At 56.9% G+C, this 16,961-nt stretch overlaps 1 protein-coding gene across 17 annotated transcripts in view; it reads right to left on the bottom strand.

Moving 5' to 3' along the window:
- Nucleotides 1–16,961, bottom strand: part of PTPRS (protein tyrosine phosphatase receptor type S) — a 94,153-nt gene that overhangs the window by 28,374 nt on the left and 48,818 nt on the right. For 11 of the 17 annotated variants that reach the window (XM_082734858.1, XM_082734864.1, XM_082734861.1 and 8 more), the window contains exons 6-7: nucleotides 11,787–11,897; nucleotides 499–768 (exon numbers count right to left, since the gene is read on the bottom strand). In XM_082734858.1, coding sequence (XP_082590984.1) covers nucleotides 499–768; nucleotides 11,787–11,897 — 381 coding nt within the window. Of the gene's footprint in view, nucleotides 1–498; nucleotides 769–11,774; nucleotides 11,898–16,961 lie in introns of all 17 variants that reach the window. The other 6 variants (XM_082734848.1, XM_082734859.1, XM_082734849.1 and 3 more) reach the window with 1 other exon arrangement.

Here is a 16,961-nt window from a genome sequence, read left to right as displayed (position 1 = left end):
TTGCTGCCCCTGTTCTAAACCTAGAAGAATATTTGGGTCACCTCCCTCTGAATTTCACCATGAACCCGAGACACCAGGAGAACCTACAATCCTCCAGCGCAGCCCCACCTCTCTGAGTCAGCATAGTCCATTTCCTTCCCTTAGAAGCATTCTCCATCTTCTCTGGCTTGTTCCTACTCAACTCTAGATCTTTCTCTGACCAACTTTCCTGGGAGGTGAGACCTTTACTCTAGGGGTCTGAACAGTGCCACGGGATCCCCGTCACAAGCCCAGGGAAGCTCCATCACAGCTGCCTGGCTACGTGGCCATCTCCCACGCTGGACTCTACGCTCGGCAGAACGAGACCGTGCCTCGCTCCAAAGGGCTGGGCCCAGAAAAACACCCAACCAACAAATATCTGTTCATGAGACAACGGTCCCCTCCACAGCCACGAATGACCACGAACGGGAACTCAGAGCTTGCCCACCTGTTCCGCCCAACCCCACGGGCCCCACTTACATTTCACTGTGATCTGAGCCACGGCCTCAATGACGCCCAGGCTGGACATGGCCACGCACGTGTAGTTGGCGGAGTCCTTGACGTCCGTGAGCTCCAGCACGTTCCGACCCACGGGCATGTCATCCTCGGGCGTCAGGTCTTCGGCCCCCTGCATCCACTTGACGTACGGCATGGGTGAGCCCACGGCCACGCAGGTGATGTTCACGTTGCCACCTGGCATGATCTCGTGGCTCATGGGCAAGATGGAGAATCGTGGAGCCACGCGACGGACTGGGGGTGGGCGGCGGCGGGGAGGGGGGAGGGGTGTAGGGGGGGGGTCGGGGAGACGGGATGCAGAGGGGACAAAGAAAGAAAACAGGAAGGAAGAAAGAAAGAAAGGAAGGAAAGAAAGAAAAAAAAGGAAAAAAAAAGTGGAAAACAATTTAAATATAAACAGGGCTGTTTCCTTCCCCCCAGCTGAAATTTTTTTTCTTCCAAATGAAAAGGAAACAAAAAAACCAAATTAAAAAATCAAATTCCAACACAAAGAAACCAAAACTTCAAAGGAAGGTACTTCACAAACAATATATAGAGAGATATATCGATATATAATAAAAAGAGACATGAAGCATTATTTCATAGCAACAGGGTTTCAGAGACCAGAGTGGCTGGTCACAGCACAGTTACGAACACAAAAATTTATCAGCTGTTTCTCATCTTTGCTGACAGACGTGGCCTCGGGGAGCAGCCCCTCCGCCCGCTCTCCCAAGTGGGGAGCTTCGGAAGATTCTGGCTGCCAGTGTCTGGGGTGGGGGGCGCTGGGGGGGGTGCTCTGGGGAAGCTGGACGGGGAGCAGCCCGGAATCCGACGGCGCCGGGAGGCAGAAGGGGCCGGGACCTCGGCCCCCCAACCTTGTCCCCTCTGGGGACTCAGGGGGCCCTGCCCACTTCCCGGGGGCCCTCGAGGAAAAGATGAGAAACTCTAATGAAATTTTTGTGGTTTTTGGGTTTAGAAACCCTTCTAAAAGCTTCTGTCGGATCTGACAAGTTTCCATTGATAGATGCAGCTCTCAGAATCACAAACAGCATGCAAGAGAGGTTGGTTGAGAAAGAGAGCGAGGCAGAAGGAGGGAGAGAGAGAGAGAGAGAGAGAGAGCGAGGGAGAGAGAGAGAGGTAATGCAAGGGAAGAGGCCTGGGTTTCAGGAGCCTTCAGTGCACCCTCGTGGGAGCCAGAGAAGAGAGAGAGGAGCCACAGGAGAGACAGAACAGGAAGACAGGCCCAGAGAGAGGAGGGGGCAGAGACAGAGGAGGAGGGAGGGGGCCCACTTCAGTGCTGCATATTAATTCTAGCGGATGTGACCCAATGTGACACATCACATTGTCACATCACAGCCCTGGCAGAATCATAAATAGGATATCAATTAATAATAACAATAATAATAATAATAATAATAATAATAAAAAAACGAGGGAATGAGCTTGAACGTTGAGAAAACAGGGACATGTTCTGTGCGTTTCTCAGCGGGGAAGCGGGTGCAGCCTTCTGTCCCAATCTCGCAGACCGTGAAGGCGGCAGGAGGCATTTCGGGGGCTCCCTTTTCGGAAGCTGGATGGGTTTCGGGGTCGGGGGAAGGGGCGGACGCTAATGGCACCTGAACTCCCACAAGGCACGGCTGCCCACTGACGTTTAACTGCAGCAGGAGGGAATTGGGGGGACCTAGTAGATCCTTTGAGCCCGAAAGAGGGTGTCCCTGGCTAAAACCTTGGGGGCCATGAGAAGTCACGTGGGTGGGTCCCCAGCTTTGGGCGGGTCGGGGAATCTTGTCTCGAACTACAGAGATGAGACTGGAGATTGAACAAGGCTCAAGAAGGCCACAAAATGGCTTGTGGCACCCTGACCTGCCTCGGATTCCACACGGTATGGGTTGGGGGGGGGGGCGTGGCTGTCGGGGGTCTGGCTTGCCTTACAGAGCGGGGGCTCCAGGGGACAAAGGGAAGCAGCCTGGTTCCTGAGCTAGAAATCCCAACCCCTGCTCCCTGAATCCGGATGGCTGGAGGCAAAGAGGAGGGGGCAGGACCGTGGGGGTTGGGGGGGGCAGGGCAAAGCAGCGGCAGCCCTTCGGAAAAGGAAGCCCCACGAAAAGTCCAGTGTCACGTTGGAGACGGGATGGAGGAAGTGGAAGGTATCGCTGAAGGGGAGGAGTGGGGGTGCGGGGTGGGGGAGACAGAGGGGCCATGCAGACAGACTGGGGGTGAGGGGCAGGGCACCGGGATGGGGGGCGGCTCTCTGGCAGGGCTGGGTGGAGGGTGGGGGGAGTTGGGGGAGAATGGGGTCTGGCCAGCCAGCGGACACGGTCCAGGCCAGCCGCCGGCATCCACAGCGAGGCAGGAGTGGGATGCCCGACGCTGCGTTGTCATGGAAACAGAACACGATGGGGATGAGCGTGGGGGAGCTAATTAATCAAGGACAGAAAACGGCATCGACGTCCAAAACAAAACCAGGAGGAACAAATGAAAAAACAAAGTGGAAAAAAAGAGGAAAAAATCCGAAAAAAACCCCCAACCAAACAAAAATCCCCTCTGTAACTCAACACCCCAAAGCAAAAAAAGGGGAAAAAAACCAAAACAAAACAAAACAAAACAAAACAAAAAACGAAAAAAAAACAAAACAAGAAGACATGGAATGTGTGGGGCTGAAAATCGGGGTCTGAAAGGGAGGAGGGCTGTGACTTCCCCAGGGAGGTGCCCCCCCGCCCGCGGCAGAACACAGGGTCCAGCCTCCTTGCCCAGCACTCCAGAACCCAGGCTGTGGGTTCGAGGTGGCCATGGAGGTGAGATCCTCAAAGAAGAACCTTCGGGACAAACCAGCCCAGTCCTCGTCTCAGACAAGCTGAGCACACAGCCAGGCAATTCTTCCCAACCTCAGAGTCTCACAGAAAACCTCTCCAGGCAGAGGTGGGCGAGCTGATGTAGTTGAAGAAGCCCGATGGGCCTTGGGGAGGTCCTTCGGGTGCCTCGATTTCTTCATCTGTGAAATGGAGCTAACTGGAGACATGCTCAGAAGGCCATTAAGTCAACTGAGGGAAAAGCCCAGCACACAGAAGGTACTCAGCCTGGGCATGGGGCCAGCAAAATTTCCTTCTGGCCTTCCAGGGTTGGGCAGAGGGGGAAGATCAGCTAGATTCTCTACCTTAAGGGAGTCTGGGATGAATTCGTTAAAAAGGAAGCAGAATTTCTGTAGACTCCCCATGTCTCTTTATCCCTTCCGACGTGGTGTGGCAGGAATCTCTAGTGCCCATTTTGTGGATGAGGCAGGGGAGGCTCAGAGAAGTGATAGAGCCAGCTGGCAGACACCAAGAAACTGGTGGGGCCAGAGCTCAAAGCCAGGACTGCCCGGTCCCTGAGTCTTCTCTCGCCATGGCAAGTAGCAAGAATTACAGCCAAGTATCTCTTCTTGGCACCTGGCTCTTGCAAATTCATGTGTCTTTACCTTCTGGGGACAGCAAAGAGTGCAAAAGTACCCCATCATCTATATATAACTATCAACTGAATAATAACCAGGGACCACCAGTTGAATACTATCCAGCGGTCATTACAACAAATGTCCAGAAGCCATTAGTAAGATACTCAGACAGAAAGGGATTATTGGAATATCAAAAAGAGTAAGTGCTAGCTTTAGGATTTGAAGGTTAACGATGAGCCAAATTTATCCCCGTTGTAATAAGGCTCAACATCTTGGCCCACAGATCCCAGTCACATCTCAACTTATCTTAAAATATCTGGAATATACCTCTAGCTTTTTTCAGAAGCAGGGACAAGCATCTATCTTGAACACATAAAAGACCTGAGGTATAGGATTGCTAATTCTAAGTCTACTAAATGTGGAAGGGCATTTATCAACAACCGTCATTTTAGTGCTCACAATCCTGAACATGGCCAGCAGCCACCAGTTAAATGGATCTGTCAATAGGATGTAAAAGCTGACTAACTCTGCCTACGGCTTTCTAATTTACCTTATCTGCTTTGAAGGGTAGACTGTAGGAGGAGGGCTGGTTTGCCACAAGTTTGGGGGGATCACGTCCATCGGCACTAGGTGGCTCAGAACCCCTTTGGGGGTTGCATTAAGCCTCCGGGCAACATTCCAGGCAGCAAGGGCGGGTGGCTGACCGCTGTGTTCTGCCCAGTTTGGTGCTGACACCCACCCACGACATCTTTCCACCCCTGGCTGCAAGCTTGAGGTGCGGGTTAGAAAGTAAGGTGGGCACAGAGCCCACAGGACGGAGTGGCCCCACGGGACCCCCGCCCCCAATTACCGACCTGAATGGAGGGTCCAGGCAGGTTATAAGGGGACCACACCAGCCTTGGTCCTCAGCACGCTCCAGCTGGCTCTCGTTTCCAGCTCTTCTCGTCACCGAGTAGCCGGGGGTCCCAGCGGGGAGGACCCGCATGGGTGAGGGGGTCAGGAGGGTGGGCGGTGGGGGGGTGGCAGGTTGGGGGGGGTGGGTCGCTTCAAACCCCGATTCACATGGAAAAACAACTCAAAAACCGTCAAAGCAACCGGGAGACGACCCCTCCCCCAGGCAGGAAGAGGCAGAAACTCAAAAACCAAAGGGGGTGGGGTTCGGGGGAGAAAGGTTGGGGAGGGGTGAGGGAAAACTCAAAAGTGAGGTGGTCTGGTGGAAGCACTAGGTAGGGAACTCCACAGTGTCAGACATCTCAACGATTCGGCAAGCCGCAGCTCCAGGGAGGGAGGGGGAGCTCTGCCTGGCATTTTGGGGTGAGGGGAGTTGCGGGTACCCCTCCAAACCCCAAAATGAGGATGCGGGTTGGGGGGGAGAGATGCCAAGAAGTTCCACAGCCCCCACAGGCTCACCGAAGCTTAGATTACACCGGTCCTGGGAAGGGAGGGGGTCCGGGCCTGATTCCGAAGCCCGGTTCTCAGCCCCTCTGTCGAACCCCAGCCTGTGGCCCAGGGGGGGCGGGGCGGGGGGGCGAGTACAGCCCCGTGGCCTGCCTTGGGCATCTTCCTGCTCCTGCCCCCTTTCCGCCATCCTGCCGCCTCCTCCCTCCCACGGCCAGCTCCCTCCGCCATCCAGATAGCGTGCAAGGCCTGGAGGGACCTGGCTGGAGCGGGGCCCACGGGCTGACCAGCAGCCTCAGCAAGCTGTTCGCATTTTTAGCTGGACGTTTTGCTGCCACTGTCGACACTGATTTTATTTTCCTTTTTTTGGTACCCTTTCCCTTGCCCCACTTTTTTGGGGGGGAGGGTTCTAGCAGAAAAATGGGATTGACATCTCGCCAATTGAATGACTTCCTCACGCCCCCTCCCCTTCACCGTGGCCGCCAGAGACGTGGGGCTTTCCAAATGACAAGGTGTAATCTAATGTTCCTCTCACTCCCCCCCAGAACACAGGAAAGAGCAATGCAAAGGGTGTGAGGCAGGCAGCAGGCGAGAGGGTCTAGAGCTCAGTGTTCCTGCAGAACGCCCCCTCCCGGCCGCCCCACCCTGGAGCCCCCTCTCCCCTTGGGATGACGGTGGGATGAGGAGAAGGGCTGGGTCCTATCAGGGTCCTGTCCGGGGTCTTGGGGGCGGGCAGGGGGAGGCGCGGCCAGGCGTGATCAGCAGGAACTGGGGAGCTCACCAACATACCCCAGTGCAAGCCTTTCTGGAGCTACGGGAGGCGGGGGTGGGGGTGGGGCAGGGGAGTGGCGGGAAGTCAGGAAAACACCTAGAGGTCCTACCCACCGGTCTGACATGGCTCCGGGGCCAGAGGTTTAATTTTCAAAACCACCTGTCCTGGGGTGTCTGGGTGGCTCAGTTGTTAAGCGTCTGCTTTCGGCTCAGGTCATGATCCCAAGGTGCTGGGATCGAGCCCCCACATCGGGCTCCCTGCTCAGCGGGGAGCCTGTTTCTCCCTATCCCTCTGCCTGCTGCTCTTCCTACTTGTGCTCTCTCTCTCTCTCTCTCTCTGTCAAATAAATAAATAAATAAATAAAATCTTAAAAAAAAAAAAGGACAGGTTACAGAGAGAGCTCCGGGACTACCCGGAAATTGGGGCAGGCTAAACCCACTGGGCATTCAGTCTGGTTCCTGGGCTCAGAAGTCAAGACCTGTCACTGAAATGTCCCAGCCCCACCTGACCTCCTCCCAAATCCTAAAGGTATCCTGAGTCCCTGGAAGGCGGACCGCTCTTCCCCATGCCCCCAGCTCGCTGCGAGTTCTCCCGGCCGGCTCTCACGCCGTCAGGCTCACCAGTTAACTGGGTCCCGCGCGCCATGGTTCAACGACGCTATGTCGCTAGACCAAGGGGTAAAGACACCACCTTTGGCCACTAAAGTGAGATCCTAAAGCTTTATAATGTTGAAGAGACAAACAAGAAAATTAACAGCCAGGGAGAATGAAAGCGCACCCCCTTCCCACCTTGTCAAAAGCCTGAGCTGCATCTTCCCCAGGGGAGTTCTGGAAGTGGAATGAAAAACGGGGCTCGGTTTGGACATCGTGGTGGGCCTTTGCATCACAGAGAACCGTTTCCAGAGGGGAAGGGCCCCGTCTGAACATCCCGCCCCTGGAACCAGCCAGCGGGATCAGCAGAAGTGAAGCTGGGTGACGGGGAGTTAGAGTTCAGCTGGGGGCAGGGACTCCGGGCAGCCCCCTGCTTGCGGCTCAGGCTGCCCTAGCAACTATGCAAACGCTTGTAGCTTTCAGTGCGACAGGGCAGGTGGCCCCCCTCTTCCGGCAGGGCTGGTGCTTCTTAGCAAGGTAGCTCAGCACCTGAACTGGGCCTGTTTTTTTTTTTCTTTTTTTCTTTTTTTGGCCTCTTGGACTCTCTGGCCACCGAACTCTCTGGCAGAGTGACAGGGGGCTCTTGGATGGCCACTGATCTCACAGAAATTGGGTTGGAACCAGGAGAAAATGAAGTCACAGTATGGGTTCAGAAAAAAGCACCAGCAAAAAATGAGATCTGAGCACATGAATTCGCTTCGGCCCTACAATTCTTTTCAGAGCGGTTTGCCGTAGCCGTCTTACTCCAACAGCGGATCTGCAAGGTACAGCATGGGCCAGATGAAGTCCCCAAAGGGAGGAAGGGACTGCTTGACCTCTTCCCTTCTCTGCTCTCCAATAATCCCACCAGCGATCTGTTAGGCGTCGTGCACTACACAGGGCACTTGGGCATTAATTAGCTCAACAGAATCCTCCCAACTCCCCTATGAGCTAGTGCAGGGATGACCCTTCTTGAGCAGATGAGAAAACGGGACCCCCAGGTATCTGGTGTCTAGCCCAAGGTCACACGGTCCAGGGAGGGGCAGAGGCGGGGTCTGAATCCAGGCGGGCCAGAGCCCAAGACCCTCGGTAAGCTCTCAGCTCTAATTCTCTGGGACCAAGCTTTGCCGGAGGGGCTCAGAGACCCTCTCCTCTATTTTTTGGAGCTCGTCTGTGGGCTGGCCTGGCAGCTCTCATCCTGGGTTCAAAAGGAGACAGGAGAAATCAATCTCTTCTTACTGCATCTAAGTCCTCTTGCCCTGGACTTCCCAGTAAGTGGGAGAGATTAGGGAAGGAAGGTGAGCGACAAGAGGGTCCCGGGCAATGGTGGCCCCAGTAGCCTGGCCTCGTCTCTCAACTCTCACCTATGTTGGTTAGTCAGCTGAGGGGTCAGGGGCTAGAAGTTTAAATTTTTTTTCTTTTTTTAATTTGGGGTTGGAGTGGTTATTCTCGAGGGCTTGCCTTTCTTCAGGGAGGGAGAAGATGGGAGTCAGCATCTCCGAATCTCCAAAGATTTGCAGGACAGAGATGCTCTGGTAGGGGTGGGGAAGGGAGGGTGGAGACAGAGAGAGACAGAGACAGAGAGAGGGAGAGAAAGAGAGAGTGAAAGCGAGGGAGAGGCAGGCAGTTGGAGAGCTGGGGAGGCAGAGAGAGAAGGGGGAGAGGCTAGGTCCAAAGTTCCCCTGGGTTTTCTCCAGAATTCCACAGTTCTGATGCTCGGGTACTCAGAAAGTGACCGTGCTGTGTTGCTGGACAAGACTCCCGTGATTGGGGCCGAAGCCCGTGAGGAGGTGGAGGGAGCGGCCAACGTCGCCTGCGAGGCGAAGGCATAGCACTGACGGCAGGATAACAGCCTGTGCCTTTCTCCCGAAGTCGGTCATGCTACATTTCCTGACAGACGGTTCTGGGTTTGTGCCCACGCCAGCTGCCATCTTGAGTGCGGCCGATGAGCCAAGCATGCATTGTTATGAGAGGATGACCCAATGTCAGGCAGCCACTTCCCACGTCTGGACTGCCGCTCTGGTGAACAGGGACTCGAAACGCTGGTTGCCCACTTAGCTGCGCTTCAAAGGCCTGTTTTCTGGGTCGTTTGGGAGAGAGGGAGGCAGTCTCAAGCCGAGGCGGAAAGGCGGGAACGTGTCTGCTTAAGCTCCCTTCCAACATGGCTACCCTGGGAGGCTGAGGTGTCGGCTCTGGGGCAAAGGGGCCTGGCCAGCGAGGCCGGGCAAATGGGGCTGCTCTCCCCACACACCCCACCATCTGTCTACGTCACCTCCCTTGTGCCCTTGAGCCCGGGCGGTCACTTTCTGCCCCAGCATCCCAGCTGTGGGACCCCTACCGCCCCCCCGGATGGTAGCTGGGACAGGAACACTGGCTTTTAAGTCACAATGCGTTTGGAGAACAACCACAGAACAGCTCAGCCCAAGGAACGGAAACCAAATAGCACGTAAACACGAGACAGAACCAAAGACGAAACGCTCTGGGGGAGAAGGGGACCAGGGTGAACGGGGATGGGAGGGGGAAAAAAAACGAACGGATCGGTTTTTCCCCCCCAAAAACAAAACAAAACAAAACAAAAAACCAAAAAGAATCGTAATAATAATTAAATGAAAGAAAGAAATACAAAGGAAACCAAAGGAGAAAAACGGAACAGGAGACGAGAAAACACTCCAACAGAAGGCGCTGGGAATTCAACAAACCAAACCGACAAGAGTGGCATGCAGAGAAATTGTTACATTCTCCCGGCATGCATCAGGCCCAAGTTACCATGACGACGAGGAGTGCAAAAAACTTAGCAACAACATTACCAACGGATGCATAGAGGCGACCACAATGCAAGCATCGCATGTGTGCGGCCGGCCCTAGGCCGGGCTGGGCGCGGCTGAAATTTTCGTGTCTTTCTGGGTTTTTGCTCTCGCTTGGCGGTTTTTTTTGTTTTGTTTTGTTTTGTTTTGTCCGCTTCGTGCTTACTACTCGTATTCCGTCATTTACTGACTTGTTAGCTCTCTGGCTCTCGTTTTCCGTGTGCGTGTCGGCGTGCGTGCGCGCGTGTGCGTGTCTGTGTGCGTGTCGTGTGTGTGCGTGTCACTTTCGGAATGTAAAAATGTGGGTAAAGAAAGTAAAAAAGAAAAAAACACACCAACCTTCTCGAAGCTCTGAGGGAGGTTATGGGGGTTGGATGCAGAACACAATGACATGGGGAGAAGAGAAAAAATAGGGGAGATACAGAGAGTAAAAAGAGGACTTCCCAAGGCTAAAAGCTGCAATAGTTTGTAGTTTTTTCTTTAAACCAAAAAAAAAAATTAAAATTAAAAAATAAAAAAGAACAGCAATGACCTTTTTTTTCTTTTCTTGACATATTACATTCGTCTTCCACGATTTTTTTTTTTTTTTTTTTTTTAAATTCATTTCTGGAGCGTCTGAGACCCAGGCAAAGATTGGGAGGCTGGACCCCCCAAAAGATCAGGGGCTCATGCTGGGGGACCCCACCTCCAGGGGAATGAGGACATGGGGGGTCCCCCTCCCTTGCTGCACCCTCGCTAGAGGCCTCCCCCCCACCCCATGCCTGCTGTCCACGCGCTCTCCTCGAACCCTGCCAGACTTACACACCCCCATCCCAGGTGTTTGCAGAGAAATAAGCAGGTTAGACGAAGACCAGTCAGCGGGAGCCGTGGACGCGCTAAAACTCACCAGCGGTGCCACAGCAGTGGGTCGGTGTCTGCCCCCTGCCCACCCCTGCGCCCACACCCCCGTCCCCTCCCCGCCACGAGGCCTCCTCCTCAGAGACAGATGTCAAACCCAAGGTGCAGAACCAAGGAGCTGCTTTGGGGGGGCCTGGTGGGGCTGTGCTCGGTGGGGACCAAGCGGGGAGAGTCCGTAGTGGGGGATGGGAGGAGCTTCCCGCCTCCCAGCTGGAGAATGGTGGGGGGCTTGGTGCCTCGTGTGGGGGAAACTGAGGCCCGGAGACGTGTGGGTGCGGTCAAGGACACAGGGCCCATCAGGGCAATCCCGGGGCTCGAAGGGGGGCCCTGTTTCCTGGCGGCAGAAGCTGTTTCTGCCACGGATCTGATCAGAAACAGCCGCGGGGAGGCGGGAGAGGGAGGAAAAGCAAAGGGAGGAGGAGGAGGCAGGTCACAGTTTCTGGAAGACCCGAAGAGAACCAACACAGGGTTAAGAGGGGTTGACCCAGGCCTCTGGGGACAAGGGGAGGCTCCCCCCCGCCTCCGGCGCCTCCGAAGGGACACCAAGGGTCTGAGAAGGAAGTCCGTGTAGACGCTCCCCAGGGCCGCCTTGGGGGATGGGGGTGGGGTGCTGGGACAAGGACCCGGTCTCCCGGGCATGACGAGAGCGACCAGCCTCGCTGGCGTGCCGTGCCGGCCGCGGCCTGACGGGGTGCCGAGCCCCAGGCCCGCGTGCCTGCCGTGGCCCCGGCCTCGCTCGGGCCGACACGAGTCCTTTCCTGAGGGCGACCAGGAGACAAAGAGCACCGGGCTCTGGGACAGCCAAAGGTGCAGGGGCCGGCGGGGGGCGGCCTCAGAGACCCCCCCCCCAGCTCCCGGATCGAGGGCGCTGGGGGGGGGTGAAGCGGGGAGCTACGAGAGGCCACGGAGTCTGGAGAAGCGAAGCAAGCACACAGCAAAGGGGGGGCACGGCACGACACACCACAGAAGCCGACTCGGATGGGCGGGCGGGGGCGGGGTGGGGCGGAGGCCTGCAGGCTCCCCCAGCCCTGTGGGCCCCAGACTGACCCCCTTGGCCCTGCCCCGTTCCCTCCTGCCTCCCCGCCAAGTCCTACAGCCCCTGGGGTGTCCGTCCCAGGCACGGGGGTGGTGGGGGTAAGCAGCCCCCATTGTAGAGGTCAAGAAACTGAGGCCCAGAGACGGACGCCGCCTCACCCAAGGTCCTGCTGGGACCAGGGGGTGGGGGGGGGGCCCTCCTGCTCGGGTCTGCAGGGAACAGGGGAGCCCGGAGGCTGTGAGCCCAAGGAGGGAGGGGGGAACGGGACAGGACGGGTCCCTGCCTTCGACCTGGACACGGCGTTCCCTACCTCGTACGTAGAGGTTGGCGGGGGAGGAGTAGCGCACGCCGGCGCTGTTGGTCGCCACGCACTCATATTTGCCTTGGTCCGTCTCCTCGCTGCTCTCGATCTGCAGGGCCCCTGGGGGAAGAGGGGAGAAAGCCTGGCCAGTCAGGGAGGGCCCGGGCCGGGCAGGCTGTCCCAGAGCCCCGCGCCACCTGTCTCTTGTTCAGTCTGGGCCAGAGAGAGGCAGATGAAAGAGATGAGTCAGCCTGGAACCCCCGGCTGGGCTGCGGGTCCCCTGGCCCGTCTCCCCACCGCCCCGCACTCCAAGCCTCGCCCAGCACCAGCCTAAACGCACTGCAGTGTCCCGCCAAGCCCTCCGTGCTCACTGGGAAACCAGGCGGAGCGCCCGGCTGGTGTTTTAGAAATGACCGCCAGGTTTAACTGCGGAGCTGGCGAGGCACGTGGGCCCTCCAGGCAAAGGGGACTGAGTCGGCCTTCATAAGCCTCAGCAGTCATCCGCGAGACCCTGGGGCCTCGGGGTGGCCCCAAGAGACGTGCAAGTTCAGGAAGCTGGGGGTTGTCCCCCTGGTTTCAGCCAGTGCCCATGTGTAAATGAACACGGCCTGGGCTCCTCGAGTGCGTGTGCAATGACAGATCTCAAAGCTGGCAGTGCCCGTAAAGAGAGATGAGGTTGCCTTTCTTTAAGCCTAACTGAAACGTCAGGACTGGGCTCCCTCTCACGTTAGCTAAGGTGAAGGATGTTGCGATGACACACATCAGGTGTGTTTGAAATCAAAAACTTAGACTAAAGCCTCCTGCCCCTGAAACGGATTGAAGAGGAACTTAAATTTCCCCCTGGATTCCCCCAATGTCATCTAAGCAAGTCCAAATCCACCCACCTGCGCTCAAACCACGGGCCTGGATTCAGGATCCTGGTGCTGAGGAGTAATCAAACGAACTTCCTCGAGAGTGTTTGCGACTACGGTCCTACACCCAGGGCCATGGCACTCCCGGGTTAATGGGGGAGACTCTGCGAGTGTTTGAAACCAGCGATCTGAATGAAAACCTCGAATACCCAACAAGCCAGGATCAAAGAATCCGATGGTCGTGAGCAAATAAAACTTTAAAGAAGAAGCCAATTGCCTCAAGTACCCTTAAAGTCACGGGCCCCAATCAAAGGTCTTAATGCCTCTGAGTATATGAAATTAGGGCTGATTTCCCCCCTCTCTGTTTGAAACCACAGGCCCAGATCAAATAGGTTCCTTCCCACGAACACAGAAAAAGGAACGAACCTTCTCCAGACTGTGTGAAGGCACGGGCCTTGAGCAAACATCGCCGTGCCCATGAGTCAATGAGAAGGAAGCTAACATTTCCCCAGGGATTTCGGAGACCACACGTCTGGAACAAATACTCATTTTCACAAGTAAATGAAGCGTACTGAACCTCCTTAAGGATGTTTAAAATCACAGACCTCAGAAAAGACTCGAACACCCACGAGTAAGTAAATATGAGGCCAATGCTTCCGCAAGTATGTTTGAAATCAAAGGCCTGGGTCACGGTTCTCGTTTTCATAACCAAGGAAAACGGAATCTGAATCCCAGGTATCAGAGTTCCCGGCACCAGGAGTCCGAAAATCCAGTCCAGGCTCCCAAGAAGTCCCCCTTCCCAGCTGTTCGTGGCCGTCCCACGGCAATGACGTGGACCCACAAACGAGGATCCTGGATCAGTTTCTTCGGGGACTACGGAGGCAGGCTCCTCCCCCACTTCCCCACGCTTCTTCCTTTCCCCCCACCTCGAGGCTCTGAGGAGCAGCAGGCAGCCATTACTGTGACGGCCCAGAGAGGGCCGGGAGCCTGCTCTAGGTCACACAGCATTCCATGGCAAAGCCAGGACCAGACACGGACTCTTCCCTAGGGCTCCCACCCAGGCCTACTCCAGTCTATTTTTCAGCACAGGTGGGGTTGGCCTTTGAGACTGCCTGTCTCTGCTCCATCGGGCTGGACCCTCAGATCTGCAGCATGGGAAGACTGAGGCTGGAGAGAAACAAGGCTGTGCACAGAGCAGCAATCAGCGTCTGGCCCCCAGAGCTCTGGGGGGACATGGGACGTACGGCCCCTCCCCTGAGGCCAGGTGGCCGGCAGGGCAGCCATGGTCACACTCGGCCCCTCGGCCACACACAGCGACAGAGACACAGAACTGGACAGACACTGGGCAGGGTGGCAAGGGGGAACTACGTGGTGCAGCCCCCCGTGGAGCCAGGGAGCGAGAGAGAACGTGAGTGGGCAGGAGGGTGAGGAGAGAGCCTCTTACCTCGGATCGGAGTGCTTTCTGTAAGGGAAGCAAAGAGAGTCAGGTGAATTTCAGAAGGCAGTCCTGGGGGGCCGGGGGGCCCCAGGGAGTCCAGGCTGGGCCACAAGCCAGGCCCGTCCACTCTGCCCCCAGGGGTGGGGGCCTGACCCAGCCCTGAGGGCTTGTCAGTCAGGAAGACTTCCCCCAGGAGGCGGCAGTCTCCTGGGGAAGGAGGGACTGAGTCCAGAAGGCCGTCTAGGCTGGTCTTAGGGCTGTCCCTACGGCCCAGGGAGGTCTATGGCCTGGTCCGGCCCAGCCGGCTGCCTTCCTGCTGGGCTGAGGGAAGGAGGTCGCGGACCTCCCTTTCTTCTTTCCTTCTTGGAAGGGACAGGGAGCCAGGGAGGTCTCGGGAGTCGTGTTAGAGACGGGGTGGGCGGGGGGAGAGGGGTTAGTGCCCCAGGGCTGGGCATTAATAAAGCAGAGGGACAGGGGAGAGCAGCGAGAAGGAAGCAAGGGCGGGGGCGGGGGCGGGGGCGGGCCCTCCCGTCTCCGGAACCTCCAAAAGGAAAAGAGGAAAGGACAGTCTGCAGGTGAACCTGGGCACTGGGGCAGGGCACACCTCCAGACACACAAAGAAGGCGGTCCTGGCTTGGAGATCATACGCCCAGCTCACCGTCCTGGGAGAGATCCGGCCCCTCTCTCTCTGCTGATGGACAGCGGAGAACCCCGCCCACAACAAGTGGAGCCCGGGGACCCAGAGGCCAGGGCAGAGCGGGAGAGAACACAGCTCCTTCCGCCCGGTGCAGGCAAACTGACGGGCGAACGGGTGCCCGGAGGGGCCAGCACACTGTCACGCTGTGAGTCAGAGGCAGGGGTGGGCTGTGAGCCCAGCTCTCCGGCCTCCCATACTTCTGTATTACCTCTTCGGGAATCCGCAACCCAACAACCCAACGAGACCCCTTTCTCCTCTTTACTTGGGAGGAAATGGGAATTTGCCTAAGGCGGCAAAGACTAGGTGGGGCAGGAATCCAGAGGCCACAGAACAGGACCTCCCAAGATGGCCAAACAGCCCAAGGCCACCATACTGAGAGGAGAGGATATACCTCTGGGGTATTAAAAGTGGTTCTGCTGCTTAACCTGCGGAAGAGAAGGAACTTTCATGGGACTAGAGCAGTCACTCTCACTCTAGTAAGAATTAGCCCAGCATTCAGTCTCAGGGCATTCAGGCTGGATGTTGACAAAAGAGGAAGTGCCCCATGCCAGCCCAGCTGGGAAGTCCTCTCTCCCCCTCAGACCCAGCTCCCAAACTTCTGTAAGTTCCCCATTTTCCAGCAGTGTCAAGGCTGGGGGATTGTTAGGTGCAAAACTTCACTAGCCCGAGGATTCCACTCATTTTTCCTTAGTCCCCATTCTGGGGTCTGACTGGCCTCTTGTGGCCTTGTGTTTTTTCCTCTTTTCCCTTTGGTCTCTTCTCTCTGCAGCCCCCTGGTGCCTGACGGGGGAGGGCCACGGGTGGCTGGTGGGGGAGGGGGTCGTTAGTAAACATGCCACGTGGAGTGGGTCACCGTTACTGTCACAGTGGCTGTTAGTCTGGGGGGAGGGGGCGGGGGAGGAAGGGAAGAAAGAGGGGAACGTTAGTTGTTGACGTGGTGAACAAATGAGACTTACCAAAGGTTTCTGAACGTTTACAACAGAGGGACAAGAAAAGAGAACAGGATCGTTAACGGGCGTTGTGCAAAAGCCTGTATCCTCACCGGGACGGGGGCAGGGAGGGGAGGGGAGGGTAATCATCAGATGTTTTATGATCAATAAAGCAGCGGACGTTTGTTGAGCACCTAGTCTGTGCCAGGCATCTGGTCACCAGCCCCAGCGAGGAGGCGCATCTCAAGGCTGCGAGACCCAGAGAAAGAGACCTGCTCTAGGACACAGCGGATGCTGGCTCAGGAGCTGGGCCCTGGGGTCCGCACTCTTCCCTCTACTGGGGGCCCCGAGGGCAGAAGCCAGCAGCGAAACAACCGGATCCTCAGGCTGCCATCAGCCCGCAGCTGAACCCCTCAAGCTGCAAGTATCCTCAAACAGATGGGAGGGGGGAAGGCTGTCTACCCCCACCCCCCTGCACCCAGGGCAAGGCCCAGGTCTCTCCAGGGAAGAAACCCTACGCTTAACGTCTTCCCCTTCTCAGAGCTTGGGGAGAAGCAGAAAGCAGAGGACGGGCAGATGGACCCTCGGCGGATGCTGATGGGACCCGGCAATAAACGGGGGTGCGAAGAACCACCGGGAGGCCTTCAGGCAGGGCTGGCTCCAGGGCAAGGGGCTGTCCTCAGAGGAAGGGTGGGGAGGAGAAAGCAAAGTGGTATACCCCAACATGTGTAATCGCAGCGGACGGAAACACCCAGGAGGGCATGTGGGCACGTCCCTACCACGTGTCTGCACACGTGGGGACGGGGGGCATGGCTGGGAGGGACAGTAACGTGGGTGCGAGTGCAGGAGGGAGAAGGCGAACCCACAGGCAGGTGGCAGGGCCTGCATGGGCCTCCCGCGGGAAGGTCAGGCTGCCGGCACCGGGAGCCCAGACACAGACACGTGGACTCGTCACGAGGTAGTGCGACAACTGACACCACAATATACACACAGCACCCGCCCCCCGACAGACGGACAGACTCACAGAAGGGGCACGCGGGCATTACACTGAGACACAACCATGAAAGCACCCATCCCAAAGGTGACCAAGGCCTTGTGCTCTTCCGACCCGACCGGGACCTGGACACACAAGCTGGACTGCCTCCCTGTGCCCGACAGTCTCAGAGACACTCTCGCCCCGCAGCTCTCTATGGCTCCCCGCTACCTTACCTAAGGCCTCCCGCCGCCTCTGGAGATTCTCACTGCAAATTCTCTCTTGCCTTTGCCTTA

The sequence above is a fragment of the Mustela nivalis genome (genome assembly GCF_964662115.1).
Source record: "Mustela nivalis genome assembly, chromosome: 1".
In the NCBI taxonomy this organism is placed as follows: Eukaryota; Metazoa; Chordata; class Mammalia; order Carnivora; family Mustelidae; genus Mustela; species Mustela nivalis.
The sequence above is the reverse complement of the archived record's forward strand: the minus strand, read 5'-3'. Positions and strand labels throughout refer to the sequence as shown.